The 16,196-nt window shown below is 48.9% G+C and overlaps 2 protein-coding genes across 2 annotated transcripts in view; one reads left to right on the forward strand and one right to left on the reverse strand.

Moving 5' to 3' along the window:
• Nucleotides 1–16,196, forward strand: part of LOC127033680 (dynamin-1-like protein) — a 325,175-nt gene that overhangs the window by 119,261 nt on the left and 189,718 nt on the right. The window lies entirely within an intron of this gene.
• Nucleotides 1,322–8,214, reverse strand: LOC127033550 (zinc finger protein 154-like). Its single transcript, XM_050921485.1, has 5 exons — nucleotides 8,171–8,214; nucleotides 7,648–7,774; nucleotides 5,004–5,147; nucleotides 3,668–4,684; nucleotides 1,322–1,341 (listed from the first exon to the last, which is right to left on the reverse strand). The coding sequence occupies exons 1-5, from the start codon at nucleotides 8,210–8,212 to the stop codon at nucleotides 1,322–1,324; spliced, it is 1,350 nt and encodes a 449-aa protein (XP_050777442.1). The 5' UTR covers nucleotides 8,213–8,214.

Raw genomic sequence — 16,196 nt, forward strand, 5'->3', positions numbered from 1 at the left:
CCGAGCACCTGCTTGCTTTGCTGGTGCCCAGATCCACCCCTGGATTGAGAGACATTTGGATCTAGTCCTGAGAAAACACCACCAGCTGAATAATTTCCACACTTCACTGAGTAAATGAACCTCCAAGTTCCAGTGTACTGACAACCGTAGAACACTGGTAAAATCAAAGAGTCCAGGATGGTTTAACCCACAGGTGTATACGTGTAAGATACACCCAGAGCTAGAGATTGTCCAAGAAAAGGAAATAAAAGCATTTTCTGTACACTGACTTAATGGATTCATAGAAACTTCCCTTCGCACTATTTCCTTTGAATTGCTGATAACTGCTCTGCCGCCCTTTTATCTGACACTCTCAGTCAGGCACAGAAAAAGCAGCAGAAGTGGTAAAATGGTACGAAGCAAGCTAGTTCCCAAATGGGCTGTTGAAATGACTCAGTTCTGATGGCACTTAAAATTCCTATTGGCATTTAAAAATAACCTGGGATCTGGGTGCAGGCTACAAACAAAGGAACTTTTCATTCTGAAGCACATACCAAACTCCCTCTAGATTGCGCTGAGAAACTACATTGGATAACCAAATTCTCCTGGCAACTGGAGTAGCTTTGCTAAAGTTGCTGGATTTACACTGATGGAAAACTAGTGCACAAGGAGAACCAGGAAATCAAAGGGTACAGGTAATTTCTATCCCTTTTAGGTAAGGGAACCAAATGTGTGTAAAATATTAAACATCAACAATTGGCTGTAGTTTCAAGCTCTTCCTTATAGAAACTTAACTGCGTTATCTGTTTGCTACCTTGCAGTCTTACTGTTAGAAATCAAGCTGAAGAGAGAGCAAGGAGGACATCCCATGAACTCACAGCAGAGAGGATTCCAAACTCTGAGGACAGGAAGCCTTTCTTGCTTTGAGCATTTCTATATATATATACATATAACGGCTAAATCTGCAAGCAAATGGTTAGAAATGCACAACAAACTCCCCTGCTGCCATCCATGCACCATCTGCTTAAATTCTGTTCTCTGCCATCTCGAGCCAAACGTTACTAACATTCCCACTCTAACCTGTCATTACTTCATGGCCTGATCCAAAGCCCATACTTTAACAAAATTCTGTATTGGGATAGCTTACACTGTATGGTGGTGCAACAGCAACAACATAGTAAAGACGGAATCTCTCATTCTCCTACAAGTCTAAGTTTTTGCTCCCTCATCTCCATAACTTTTGTGAAAAAAGTAACCAATCCAGCCAGTAGTGCCCAGCTTTAAATAAGGGAGAACATAGATCCTATCACTAGTCAGGCAACTAATTAACTTTCCTGGGTGCTCAGATGCTACGATGGGGGCCTATACAAACCAAGAGAGGAGTAAAGCTTTTGTGGTAACAGCTATAAATGTATTAATTCCTTGCTCTTCACTGTATGCATATTTTTACTGTAATGGCGACACTGACTAATCAAAAAGACAACTCTGCAATTTATATACCACAGCAGATTTGGTATAATTACAATGAAGTTAATTGTCCTTCCTCCCCACAAAATTAGTGGGAATATCCCAATAAGAAATAAATGGAAATTTCATTCAGACACGTTTAATGTAGTTGAGAGGTAAAATATATCTGATGGGTACGTTTCAGACTGTAAAAAAATATACAGTCCATTGTTCACATAGTTAAGAAAAACAATTCAGTTACCAAAAGTTTATTGATAAAAGTTTAATGTCAACTTACTTATAAAAATGAAAAAAAAATTAAACATACACTGTACAATTGAGCATCCGAGCCCTACTGACTATTAATGATAGTAAAGCATTTAAGGAAGTTGTGTCAAAAAGCAAAGGTTAACTCCAGGGATGTATGCTGCTTTAAAAAAAAAAGTTTCTTGTTTGCAGGAACCTACATGCCTGGCCTAGTTCTTAAAGCTAATTACAAAATCCTCTTTCCTACTGGTCCAGGTGTCCTGACAGTGGTTTCTTCTAATAGCACTGTGAAAAGAAAAGAAATATTTGATGAGGTATCTGCATACAGCTCATTTCTAGTTCTTTGCAAACAGGAAGAGAAGGCGGCACTGCTCTAAGATGGTAATTCCCAGTCACAGCATTTGCTTACATTCAAGAGTCTCTACAGGGATTGAAAATGTTTTTTCTATTCACTTGCCCACAGGAAGTGCAGAGAAAAGTGTATTTGGTCCTGAAGCCATTTGTATTGGTAGGAAAGAATTTCTAGACATGGCAGGTTATGAAATACCTTGAAGTGTGGGTTTGACCTAACTTTAAAGAAAAGGACAAAAATAGATGTTAACTTTTATAAAACTTCAGAAAGGTGCACAAAAAAAAGGAAGCTTTTCCCTGGTGTTTTCCACATTTTCTTCTGCTGACATTTTCATTAGCATAAAACAAGATACGTTTCTGGGGTGCTACAGCAGCCTAATAGGGCAAAGAACATATAAGAATTAGGGGGAAAACAGAATCCAGATATTCACAGTTCACTGTACAATGGCCCAATGAAGTAAAGAAAGCCCTTTTTTCTCCTGCTTCTGGTATTGTCTTCACTCTCCTGGGCCATTGTAGCTCCCCAGAAACTTTTGAAATAATCTTCCAAAATACAAGAATTGGTGTACGTCAATTCCAGAGCTCTCTCTCCAGCCCTCCCGCCCCCATCCACCAGGGAGGTCTTCCCGCCCTCTCCACTGAAAGGGAGAAAAAGCTGAAAGCTGACCAGGCCTCTTCCCAGGAGGGCACATAAAGGAATGCTGAGAAATGTAGTTCTTTCCCTGCTCCAGGGCTGGCTCTATAGGAGCGATAGCTCCCAGGGCCTCCTGGTGGTTCTCAGCTCCCAGGCTAGATCTGCCCCTGCAAATGGGTCCCCGAGCACCTGCTTGCTTTGCTAGTGCCTGGAGCTGGCCCTGAACCTACCTAAAATGTGCTGCATGCTTTTGAAAGTGTAAGTTTAGCACAACATATTTGCATTGAAAGCTGATTTGATCAAGGAATATTATCTGCAGTTAGTGAATTGAACTGCTGGTTTCTGCTGACCATTTCATTTAGATTTTGCCAACAGGAGCTCTCATCCTTTCTCACCTAGTTCTTGGGCTTAGACTGGAAAAGGAAAGCAGGTTTCTGCCACTTTTTTTTTTTAATTCTGAATCCATTTCTCAACTTTCAGTGAAGTAGCCATTTAACAAAGTAGTTGAATAAGCTGAAATAAAGAAAATATTCTCTCTGCCGCTTTGTAAGAGGCTTCTGTTATCACAATCTGGTTAACACTTGAACAAATGTACTTCCGGTGCTCAGCACAGTGAATTCCACCAGTTCAGTGGCTTAACTTTCTTTCGAATTTCAGCATAAACATGTACTGCTTGAATATGAGTTAGTTTATTTTAATAGATTATACTATATTTAGGCCTTAACATAAGTTGTCAAAATTTCAAATTTAATTTTAAATAGGTTTATTTTTTAAAAGAAAATCTGATTTAAATAACACATCCTGATTTTTGTTTTTAAATCCGATGTATGCATTGGCAGATACAAAGTTTTCAGAAAGAAACAATGTTTTGCTGGGGCAGCACTGGGGAAGGAGGGTCTGTTTCTGCAGGGCTGGGCAGTGCGTTTCCGCCGGGCCAGAACGTTCTGAGGGGGGGGTGTTTCCGCAGGGCTGGGGGGTTTCGGCCCTCACCTGTTTTTTTTTGGAGTAATGTGGCCCTCGCCGCTTTACGAGTTGTGCAGGCCTGCTGATGGCATTCGCAGAGCCTCTCGCTTGTGTGGATTCTCTGATGCCCAATAAGGGGTGAGCTGTGATTGAAGGTTCTCCCGCACTCTGTGCATTCATAGGCTTTCTCTCTTGTGTGGATTCTATGATGGGTAATAAGGTGAGAGCGTTGACTGAAAGTTTTCCTGCACTCACTACATTCATATGGCCTCTCCCCTGTGTGGATTCTCTGATGGGTAATAAGGTGAGAGAATTGACTGAAGGTTTTCCTGCACTCACTACATTCATACGGCCTCTTCCCTGTGTGGATTCTCTGATGCGTAATAAGGGCTGATCTTTGAGTGAAGAGTTTTCCACACTCACTGCATTCATAGGGCCTCTCCCCTGTGTGGATTCTCTGATGGGTAATAAGGGTTGATCTATGAGTGAAGAGTTTTCCACACGCACTGCATTCATAGGGCCTCTCCCGTGTGTGGATTCTCTGATGGGTAATAAGGGTTGATCTTTGAGTGAAGAGTTTTCCACACTCACTGCATTCATAGGGCCTCTCCCCTGTGTGGATTCTCTGATGCCTAATAAGCACTGATCTTTCAGTGAAGAGTTTCCCACACTGACGGCATTCATAGGGCTTCTCCCCAGTGTGGATTCTCTGATGCCTAATAAGGTGTGAGCGATAATTAAAGGTTTTCCCACACTCAGCGCATGTAGTTTTTTGCTTTTCCCTGCAGATTTCCTGCTGTCTTCTGGTTTCCTTAAGGCTCTTCTGAGTTCCCTGACAGGAAATAAATTGATCCATTTTCTCCTCTGGCTGGTTTCCCTGCTCTTTTGCTGATCTGTGATGAACCTCACACGATCTTCCCTGCTCATGACTGCTGGACACATTCCTTTTCATTCTTTGTGAGAATGCTCCGTGTTTATCCACTTCCTCAACATTTCCCTGATGAGAATTCTGCTCCTCTTTCTCACATCTCATTGTATCACCTGCTGTGATAGAGACAGAAACCTCGAACAGGGATGGAAAGGGGAAGGCCAAACCAAAACAAGTGCTGGAGAGAGGTCAAATAAAAATCAGGAACTCACCTCCCCCAAAACAGGAGAGAGGAGGGGATCAATTCAGTCTTCACATCCCATCCAACTTTGCAGGGGGAGGGGAGAAAGCTACTGCCCGCTGTCTGCTAGGATCTATAAGAAGCCTTGAGCTATATTTACCCTGCGGATGCGACCCCTGCTATGGACAATAATGAACTGAGAGACTTCCCAAGAACTTTGTAGGGCATACCAGATGTTTCCTTCAGGCACTTACAGATTCTGAGTTGGTTTAATGTTTCCTCATCTGTGCGGGGAGATCTCAGGATCTCTCTCTTCTCTGAACCCTGGAGGTCTGGGACCCACGGCTCTTCCCCTTGTTCCAGATGGGAGACCACATCATGCTGGAAAACCAGAAACCCTGCTCAGATGAAAGAAAAGAAAGGAGTTCAGTTGATTTCATAAAACTTAATCATAAAAAACATTCTATTAATTTAACTTCAGTGCTTAGTGTGACCTGGTGTGCCTGGGGCAGTCCTCACTGATAATGCCAAGATCAGGGCAGGCTGAAAAAGGGAGAGCAGATGCTCCCCAAACTGATGGTTAACACTGAAGTTAAACTCACTGACCAGTCACAAACTGTGCTTCTGATCCCACACACTGAGTAACGAGACGCTGAAAAAAGAAATCACATGGCCCCCTTTATTGCATGACAGTTCTCTGACTCCTAATCAGCACCGAGGTCCAGTACAGTGAGAGGTTATTTAAAAACTCTGCTCATTGTGATACAGCATGGCCAGAGGGCAACAGGAGAGTGATCCCAACTGGATCCAGGAACTGGGCGGGTGGAAGGTCAGCCACATTACCCAGTCACTATAGGTTTGGATCTCATCCAAAATACCATGCTGCCAGCCAATCCTTTAGCAGCTATACTAAGTGTTTAGAAGAAAGAACGAATGAAAGAATGAAGTTCAATGGAAAAGCAGTCAGATACATTCCAAAATGGATATATCAGGTTCTTAGCAGTATTGGTGAGTTGCTGGCTTGAAAGTCTGTCTGGAACACATGCACAGCTTGGATGGGTCATTCAGTCCTTTGTTCCAGGGTTCACTTTGTAAAGAAGTTGCTCCAGAGGTAGGAATGGGGACTGAAGACTAAACGGAGATGATGCAGCTGCCCCTTACATTCCTTTTGCCATGTGTCTTGTACTTCCTGTGTCCCAAACAGAAGCTTCACAGCACATGGCATGCAAAAGCCTTGGAGTTCTCAGTACACAGGAAAAGCCCAGCATGTCTTGCTGACTCAATAGGTGTATCCCCTTTGTCCTTTCCATGGGCTCATTGTACAGCTGATGACCCTCAATGGGCCATCAAACAGGCTAGGCAGTGTTGATGCCAATATGTCTGGGGGTGTCACCCAGAAACACTGCACAAGTCTGGAAATACAGATATACCCTACATATCTATAACTCACAATACAAAGGTGAGGCAAACATACAAACAAAATTATCATACTTGGCAAATCATAACATTTTCACTGACACCTTAAATGGCATATCTAGCACCATTCATTGCAATTTGATCAGATTATATTATTATTTTATTATTAATACCAAAGTGGCTCACAATTCCATGCAGTTTCACACTTGGTAAACCAGTGTATTCTCAGGACCAGTTCCCTAGGTCCTTGAAGATGCAGAACATTGTGCTTATGATGGATTGAAATACCCACATATCTGCTGGGAACACACACACAGACACTGTGCAGTCTACACCCTTGTGTTCACTCTTTTAGAAAATTATCATCAATTTTGTATGCAATATGGCTTGTGAGGTATGATTTGAAAACCCATAACCTACTGAATATTATCCTCCTGTTAAAATGTGGAGTAACACTGTATGTGAAGTTATGAGATTTGACAGTATGATATTACTGAAAAAGTTACAATTCTGAGGAACACCCACAGACCAGTTCCTCAGAGACAGCAAGGCAAACAACTGGTCAAATAGACATTCTCCTGAAGGGCGAAGGTGTGAAGAAGACATTTACATTCCATCACAGGGACCACTTGAAGCTGTTGTGGAAAACGACCATACGATTGATTTTGAATCAGCTCAGCCTGAGGCTCTTTTCTTGGTTAAAAGTGCACAGGGGGAGACAATTATTGGAATATTGTCCCCCAGAGCTAAAAATCACACAAGCCTTTTAAAGCTTAAAACCAAAAACAATGACACATACATTGCACATTAATTCCCTTATTTGGAATATATTGCAAAATACGATGCAGGTCAAAAGCAAGCTGGACAATCAGTTTTCCATATTCGGCCATGCCTGTTATTGTTATTGCACATGGTGATAGGGGAGCAAGACTTTCCATGTCTCAAGAAATATCACTATCAACCTAGGCCATTTTCACATGCTGGGGTGCAATCCAGATCAGTGAGGAATTGTGTCATCTGTAATCTTGGGTGAGCTTCAATGTTCTGCTGCTGGAGCTCCCCTGTCTGGATACCCGCAGCCAGCATTGAACGATGCACCGAGTGTCCGTGTGATAAGTAACCCTGGACTGGCAGCTCTGACTCCAGCAGCCTGCTTGTTACATTCCAATAACATTCTGGTTTGGGTAGAGAAGGCTCAGTGTTTGAGAGAAGGCCGGGGGTAGGAAGCTTCTTTTCATTACGCTGGACCTAACCCCCCGTTTTTCTTTGAGCAAACAGGAGATATTTGACACTGTGTGATACTGCTTCTGTGCTCTGTTCCCAAAGTATTCTGCAGCAGGGGAAGGTCTCTGGTAGTGTGTGTGTCACTGGCATACTGGGGTGATGCTGCAACAGGACAGAGTACAGATGGCACGGTGGGGGTGGCATGAACCTTCATGCTTCATTTCCCCTTCCAAGAACCGAGGGGACAGGAATTCTTACCCAGAGAGGTCACAGTCTCATAATTCTCCAGCATGACATCCCAGTAGAGGGCTCTCTGAGTGTGGTTCAGCAGAGCCCACTCTTCCCTGGTGAAATGCAAAGCCACCTCCTCAAAGGTCATCGGCCCCTGAAAGAGCGAGAGCACAACACTCAGTATCTGCTCCCCACTCACACTCCCAATCAAATGGAAGCTCTGGTGGATCGCAGTCAACAGAGTCCCACCCTACCCTGCTCAGAGTATCCAGCAAATACCAGGGTGAGGGGATGAAGAGAGCCCCATCTCTCCCAGCAGATCCATCACACACCTACTAGCCACAGATTAATACAGGAGATGGAGCCCCTAGTAGGGTTCAGGTAGAGCTCCCTGGTAGGAAGCCCAACACCCTCCTCATTCTGAGGTGCTGAGGATGAAGAGAGGGGCAGCTCCAGACCAGACTGTGCAAACCTCCGCTGTATTTGCTGTCCCTCTCCTCCAGCAGGAACCCACCAATCACCCCCCACCACCACCACCAATAATCCCTACCTGGGCTGGCTCCACTGCAGCCATTTCTCTTCCCTGTGCCATGGGAGGACTAGATGAAATGGAGTGAAAGATGGAGGTCACTCTGCAGCATTGGAGGGTGAGAAAGGTAATTGTGGGGATTTCAGAATAGGTTGTAGTTAATTTCACATCATAAGTCCCCCAGGCCCTTCTCCTGCAGACAGACATCCTACATTCTGCCATCCTGAGAAAATGCTTCTTCTCTTGATTATAGTGTAGACCTGGCCCTTCCTGCCTTGCTAAGCACACAGAGACATTTAACCTCCCTTCTCCCTCACCCCACCCTGTAACAAAGTCTCTCAACACAAGGCTAGAAAAGAGCAGAACCCAAGGTATCACTGTGGGAGATTCCCGTGGACACTGACCCCACAGCAGCCACACCCCAGCAGCGGGAATATGGAGTCAGGAACTGGATTTTCCTCTGACCGCTCCTTTTCTTGTTCACCTGGGCAGGGTAGAGCAGAGCAGAGAAGCAGCTTTAATTAAGGTCATTTCCCAGCACAGACCCCTCTCCCACCTCTCTCACCCTCCAGATCTAGGAAAAGGACTTGAGGCACAAATTTTCCCAATGGAACTGGAAGTTCCTGCAGTTTTCAAGAGGGGACAAAAGCAAAATCTGTGATTTCACCTCACAGTGTTGGAGAGTGGATAGAAAGTTATCACCGCCCCCTGCTGGCCAGTCACACAGGCAGAGGGAGCCCTGGGCGATGTTTCTTTAACAGGAAAATGGAAGGCCTGGAGGGACAAAACAGGTAAGAAATGAGCATGCCCTGTCACTAGCAAATAATGGCCACCACGGATCCACCCCAGAGGTGGCTACATCTTAGCACTGCGGGAAGCAACCCTTCACAGAGACCATTTGTCTTGGGGTTTAGGATACTTCTCCAGCCACACTGCACTCAGAGTGACCTCCTCATCCTGTGCTAGCGGGAGAAAACAAAAGGGACCAGCCAACTCTCCTGTTACCAGCTGGGAACCCCTGATCCCCCAAACAGGGGGAGGCCTCTGGCTTTGATGTGTATTAAATATCTGGCTGGTCTCTTTCTTCGGCAAACATTTTAACAAAGCTAAAGGAGGGAACAAATGATTCGCAAAGGAGACAGGGAAAGATGATCACTGGGTAATTTAACCCCCTTCAACATCCAGGATGGAGAATGACTCAGGGCAACAGGCTCCCCCCAAGCAGGGGTGAAAGTAATTTACAGGATTTACTGGTACTGCTGGAGTCCTGAGGGGGGCGTGGCCTCATTCAGAAGAGGTGTGGCCTCTCAAGATTTAAAGGCCCTGGGGAACCAGCTGTGGCTGGGAGACCCAGAGCCTTTAAATTAACCAGGGGCTCCCAGTTGCAGAGGTGGCTGGGAGACCCCTGGGTCTCAGGGACAAATTAAAGGGCCTGGGGCTCTGGCCACCAGGGGGAACCCCGAGCTTTCCAGGGCTGGGGCAGGGATTTAAAGGGCCCAGAGCTCCTGCTGCTGACGGAAGCCCAGAGACCTTTAAATCCTGGCCTCAGCCAGGCTGCCAGAGCCTTGGTCAGGATTCAAAGGGCTCTGGGCTGCCAGCAGCGGTGCGGAGCTCTGAGCTCTTTAAATCCCAGCCCCAGCCCTGCCACCGGAGCCGCGGCCAGGATTCAAAGGGCTCTGGGCTGCCCGCAGCAGCGGGGAGCTCTGAGCCCTTTAAATCTCAGCCGTGGACAGGAGTTAAAGGGCTCTGGGCTGCCCACAGTCGTGGGGAGCTCTGAGCCTTTTAAATCCCATCATGGCCAGGATTGAAAGGGTTCTGGGCTGCTCACAGCCGAGCTCTGAGCCCTTTAAATCCCAGCTAGGGCAGGGATTCAAAGGGCTCTGGGTTACCCGAAGCGGGGGGGAGATCTGAACCGTTTAAATCCCAGCCCCAGCCCGGCCGCCGGAGTCACGGCCAGGATTCAAAGAGCTCTGGGCTGCTCGCAGCTGCGGGGAGTTCTGAGCCCTTTAAATTTCAGCCGCAGCCGGGATTTAAAGGGCTCTGGGCTGCCCAGAGCCGCGGGGAGCTGTAAACCCTTTAAATCTCAGCTGGGGCAGGGATTCAAAGGGCTCTGGACTGCCTGCAGCCGCGGGCAGCCCAGAGCCCTTTCAATCGCCGCCGTGGAAGTCGATGTGCTCCGGCACGGCGTACTGGCTCTTGCCAGTACGCTGTACCATACCAGCTTACTTTCAGCTCTGCCCCCAAGAAACAAGTTGTTGGGATTTAGAAACCATGGGAAAGAGCCCAAAACTCAAGAGGATTTTTAACTGACATTTGATAATGACACAGAAAGAGGGAAAAACTGAGATTTGAGATCAGTGTTCAGAAATGAAAGTGAAAGGTGGAAATCTGAGGGATTTTGGATCCATTTGGTAAACTATAGAGAGAAAAGTGGAAAATCAGAGGGATTTTATATCATTTGTTGATAGGAGGTAAAATCAGAATATTTCCTATGCATATTTGAAAAATGAATAAAGAGAAAATGGGCAACATTTGCAAACATTTTCTATCCGTATTCAAGAATCTGAAAAAAGGTGTAAATCTGAGATTTTTTCAGTATTGTATAATTAGAGAGACCGGGGAAAATCTCAGGGCATATTCAATTAGGAATAGACAACTAGAGGCAAGTGGGACAAATGTTTAGGGTATTTTATATGAATATATCAAATATCACATATTTGATAACATGAGAGAAAAACAAGAAGATCTGAGGGGAGAGAGTCACTTTCCTGCCAGGGCCCTGGACTCCCTCACTCCCAACAGGGTCTCTCACTTACCAGACGGCTCGAGCCTGTGGGGCTGGTGCGGGCAGTTTCCCTCGCTGACGTCACTTCCGCTTCCGGGAGAGTCAGGAACTACATCTCCCAGCCTGCCCCGGGGCCTGCGTGCGAGCTTCGCTGGGGGTGGGAGAACAAAACTGCTGCAGCTGGCTGCATGTGAGGCGGGCCCGGGTTGAGTTGCTGCTCCCCGGGGAGACTGTGTGGGGCGGCCCGGCCGAGGGAGGCTTTCTCCAGCTGGGCCCCGTCCTCTGGGCAGCCCCGGGCTCTGCCTGCCCCAGACCCGGCCCAGAGCCCCCGGGGAGTGAGAGACCCCAGGTTGGGGGGCCGGGAAAGTGATTCTGCTCCGAGGAAACGGGGAGAAGCCTCGGCCCCAGTGGAGCTGCATCAGAATCCGCCCCGGCCCGCTCGGGGGGGTCCCTGTGGGGGAAGGGGGTGTCGGGCAGGGAGGAGAGAAGTTGGAGTTGTAGGGGGGTCTAGGTCAGTGGGATTCGGGAAGGGAGTTGAACTGTCTCTGGGCCAACATGAAATTCCCGGGGGAGGGGAGTTAATTGGATCCTTCCCCTGTTTGTGCCACTTGCCTCTCACACCCGATACAAATTCTCTCTAGTTCTGCCCCTTTTCTCTCTAAGTGTCTCACACGGGCTATAAAATCTGGGGAGATTTCCCCCCTTTCCCCTCCAATGATCAGCTCTCTCGTCTCCCCCGATTTCCCCCTGGTCTCTCCTTGATGCTGATTTTTCACCTTCGGTTGCATAGTTCGTGACACATTTTTTATGCAAATCTCAAAGGTTGATATAAAGTACCCTAAACAATTGCTGCACTTCTCTCTAGTTATCTATTTCTAATTGACTATGCCCTGAGATTTTCCCATTTCTCTAATTATAAAATACCAAGACAATCTCAGATTTGCCCCTTTTCTCAGGTTTTTGAACATGAAAATAAAATGTTTGCAAATGGTGCCCATTTCCTCTCTATTCATTTAATAAATATTGATATGAAACACTGAGATTTTTACCTCATCTCTGATATAAACTGGTATAAAATCCCTTTGATTTTCCATTTTCCTCTCTATTATTTGCAAAAATAGAGACAAAATCTCTCTGATTTCCAGCCTTTCTCTTTCATTTCTACCTTATTTTCAAATATCAATTAAAAATCCTTTCCTGTTTGGAGCTGTTCCCCATGTTCCGCAATCCCAGCAAGTTCTCCTTTCTTGGAGGAAGCCTGTTGCCCTGAATCATTCTCCATCCTGGAGGCTGCAGGGGGTTAAATTTCCTGGTGTTGATCTTTCCCCTCTCCTTTGAGAACCATGTCTTCTCCCTTTATATGTGTTACAATGTTTGCTGATGAAAGAGACCAGCCAGATATTTAATACACATCAAAGCCAGAGGCCTCCCCCTGTTTGAGGGATCAGTGGTTCCCAGCTGGTAACGGGAGAGTTGGCTGGACCCTTTTCTTTTCTCCAGCTGGCACGAGATGAGGAGGTCACTCTGAGTGCAGTGTGAGTTGAGAAGTATCCCAAACCCCATGACAAAGGGTCTCTGTGAGGAGTTGATTCCCCCAGTGCTAAGACGCAGCCACCTCTAGGGTGGATCCATTGTGAACATTATTTGCTAGTGACAGGCCATGGATCTTTCTTGCCCTCCAGGCCTTCCATTCTCCTGTTAAAGAGGCATCTTCCAGGGGTCCCTCTGCCTGTGTGACTGGCCAGCAGGGGGCGGTGATAACTTTCTCTCCACTTATCACAGACTGTGATGTAACACGGTTGCTCTGCGGGCAAAGGATGTCTGTGGGGGGAAATTTCAGCTGGAGTTGAAGGGGCAGTGTGGTAGTGGGAGTTGTTTGGGTGACTGGGCAGGTGGGACCCTAATCAAATTGGTGGTTTCTGGAGGTTGTGGGGGGTTGTGATGTGCCCAGCCCTGAGGCTTTGGGTCCTGGAGGTGGGTGTTGCTGTTGGCTGCAGAACAGTGGGTTTGGGCATCTCTTGAGAGTGGGGCAGGGGGTTAGAGGGAGCCTGGTGCTGTGCCACGGGCTCTGTCTGGGCTTTCTCTGCTGGCTCCTGGAATCATTGCCATGCCCAGTGCACAGAGCTGGGGTGGGGATGGGGGGGAGGGAGTGGAGCTCCGGCACTAGGTCAGGGGATGCCAGGCAAGCAAAGTGAGGGATCCCACTGAAAAAGCATCAGGGCAGAGGAGGAGGTCCCAGACAAACAACATGGCAGATCCTGCTGGAGGGCAGGAGTGTGTCTTAGGCAGGCAGTGAGGGACGGAGTTCCTGGTGGAGGAGGGGTCCCTGGCTGTTGGGGGCTCTTGGTGGGGGGAACCCTTTGGGATTTCCAACCTGGCAATCATGGTTTGGTGGTGGTTCTCTGGCCATGGGGCTTTGACGGGTATCTGGGGTTCCTGGCCAGGGACTCTGGGGCCTGTGTCCCAGGGAATATCTGGTGGGACCCTGGCTGGGGGGTGTCTGGGGACCCTGGCTGGGGGGTCTGGGTACTGGGGGGTGTCTGGGGGCTGCTACTAATCATGATCCTTCTCTCTGATCAACTTGTGCCAGAGTCCTGGCTCCAAGCACTGCCCGGCATTCCCCAGTCACGTGCCCTGTCAATGTGATAACTTTTTGTCCACTTATCAGACATTGTTAGTGTGAAATCACAGATTTTGCTTTTCTCCTCTTTTGACAACTGCAGGAACTTTTGGTTCCATCTGGAAAATGTGTGCCCCCAGTCCTTGTTCTCTATCTGGGGGTGAGGGAGGTGGGAAGGGGGTCAGCACTGTCACATGATAGTCTCTTCCACAGCGTTCTGGACTCATTCTTTCTGAAATCTGGTGTCATTGAGACCATTGTCAATCCAGAGTCACTGTATTGAAGGACAAGGGGTATGGCTACATTCAGAACTTCAAAGCGCTGCTGTGGCAGCGCTTTGAAGTGTGAGTGTGGTTGCAGTGCTGTGCAGTGCAGAGAGCTCTCCCAGTGCTGCATGTACTCCAGCTTCTCATGGGGATTCGCTTGCAGCGCTGGGAGCCGCGCTCCCAGTGCTGCGGCACTGTTGACACTGGTGCTCTACAATGCTGTATCTTGCAGCGCTCAGGGGTGTGTTTTTTTGACACCCCTGAGTGCGAAAGTTCCAGCGCTGTAAAGCGCCAGGGTAGCCAAGCCCAAGGAGTGACTCCAGATGGACAGTGGGGCAAATGAGATCAGCAGTTCTCTCTGTGAGGAGGGGCTCTCATTAGCTGCTCTCCCCAGAGAGCTAAAGGAGGGAAGCTGCTCAAACACTCTGTCCCTCTCTGCTCAGAATATTGGGGTTCAGCTTCCTGGGTCAGACGCTGCAGCCTCCACTGTGATCTGGGTGACCAGGCTTAGCAGCTGCTGCTCCCCCAGCGGGGTTCTGTGCTGGGAAGTGAACTTAATTAAAACTTCTTCTCTGCCCGGACCAGGGGATGACTTTCTCCAGCTGGTCCTAGCCCCCTAGGGCAGCCCTGGGCCCTGTTAATACTAAACTCTGGGCCAGAGACTCCAAATAACTGAAAGGAACGAAGGGAAAATGCTGGGGTCTGGCCTTAAAATGACTCCACACAAACAGACGCCTCCTCATTTCTCATCCCATTAGCAATTGCAGGAGCAAATCCAGCCATGGGGAAGCAAACTACCCAGGAGTGGGACTTTCCTACCAGACAGGCAGGGAGAGGGGATGGGAAAAGGAGAAAGAGATATTGAAAGGGGCAATGAGAGAGAAGAGTTTTGAGGTGGGAGGGGAAAGGAGGGGAGAAGCCAGAGCTGCAGGCGGGGGAAGGGCGGGGGGACAGGCAGATGGGTGGACGGTATCTGTGCAGGCAGGAAAGTCTAGGGGGAGAGTGTGTCTGTCAGTGTCCTGGGCATAGGCATGCGCATGGGGTGAGCCCCGGCACCCCAATGCCCTGATCTCCGGCTGGGGAGGCTGCTCCTCCCCCTCCTGTGGAGGCTCAAGGGGAAGGGGAGGAGGCTGCGGTGGCTGCAGGCGGGTGCTCAGCTCCCTCCCCCCCGGGAATGACCCACTGTCGGCAGCTTGTGGTGCCTCCTCCGCTGAGCTTTTCCCTGGGGGCAGCCTGTGCACAGCTGTGATCAGCTGTTTGCTGGGCAGACTCTGCTCCACTGCTCCCCCTTCCCTGCTCCTGCAGAGGATGAGTGAGTCCCCCCACTAAACAGCCTCAGGGCTCAGGGTGGGCAGAGGTGCAGGGCCAGCAGCAGCACATCCTGCCCCGCTCCCTGGGGCTGCCCCACACCTCTCGGGCTGATGGCTCTGCCATGGCCTCCACGTGAATCGCTGCTCCCTGCCCGCCAGGCTCGGCTCCTGCCACAGCAGCATTGGGTGCCCCAGGAGCCCGGCTAGGCTAGGGCTGAGAGCAGTGGGAGGTTAGGGGGAGGAGAAGCTCCAGACCCTGGCATGTGTGGGGGAGATGAGACGAGCTGGAGTAGCGGAGGAGAAGCCCCGGACTGGGCTGGAGCCACGCTGGGGCAGGTGAGGGGAAAGAGAAGCCCCTGGGCCCCTGCAGGAGCTGCAATAGGAGGGAGGGAGGGAGGGAGGGGGGAGAAGCGCCAAGCTGGGGCAGGGGAGGAGAAGCCACGCTGGGTTGGGAGGCGGGGGGTGCAGAAGCCCAGACCCCAGCAGGAGCTGCACTGAAGGGGGTGTGGAGGGGGAGAGGAGCCACTCTGGGGCAGGGAGGAGAAGCCCTGGACCCTGGCAGAAGATGTGGTGCTGAAGTACATGGCTCGGGAGCCCCAGCCACCTTAGTGGCAAAAGTTGCAGGGCTTAAGCCCTGACCTCACTCTGTGTGGAGCTGCCTTGAGCCCCTCTCGCTCCCATCCACCCTTTGGAGCTGGCTCTCATTACCCTGCTGTGGAGAAATTCAGCCCAACTGTCCCCATGTTGGGATCTCCATTTCCCCCACTCGTCACCCAGCCATGAATGGAATTTAGCCAAGGAGGCAGGGTAATTGGCCCCATTTGGCATGTGGGCTCTAGGGCACAAAGAGGGCAGTGACTTTCCCAAGGCTAAGCAGGGAGTCTGTGGCAGAGCAGAGACTCAAAACCAGAACACCTGAGCGTGAATCCTGTGCCTTAACCACTAGGCAACCTTCCCACCGAAGGAGAGGGAACCTCCTCTGCCACTTTGTGTGTGTGGGTGAGAACAGCCACTAGACAGAGATGGCCAGTGGGGGTGGGGAGGAGGGTTGGATAGTTGAGGAGGT

The sequence above is a fragment of the Gopherus flavomarginatus genome, chromosome 13 (assembly GCF_025201925.1).
Source record: "Gopherus flavomarginatus isolate rGopFla2 chromosome 13, rGopFla2.mat.asm, whole genome shotgun sequence".
NCBI classification, from domain to species: Eukaryota; Metazoa; Chordata; order Testudines; family Testudinidae; genus Gopherus; species Gopherus flavomarginatus.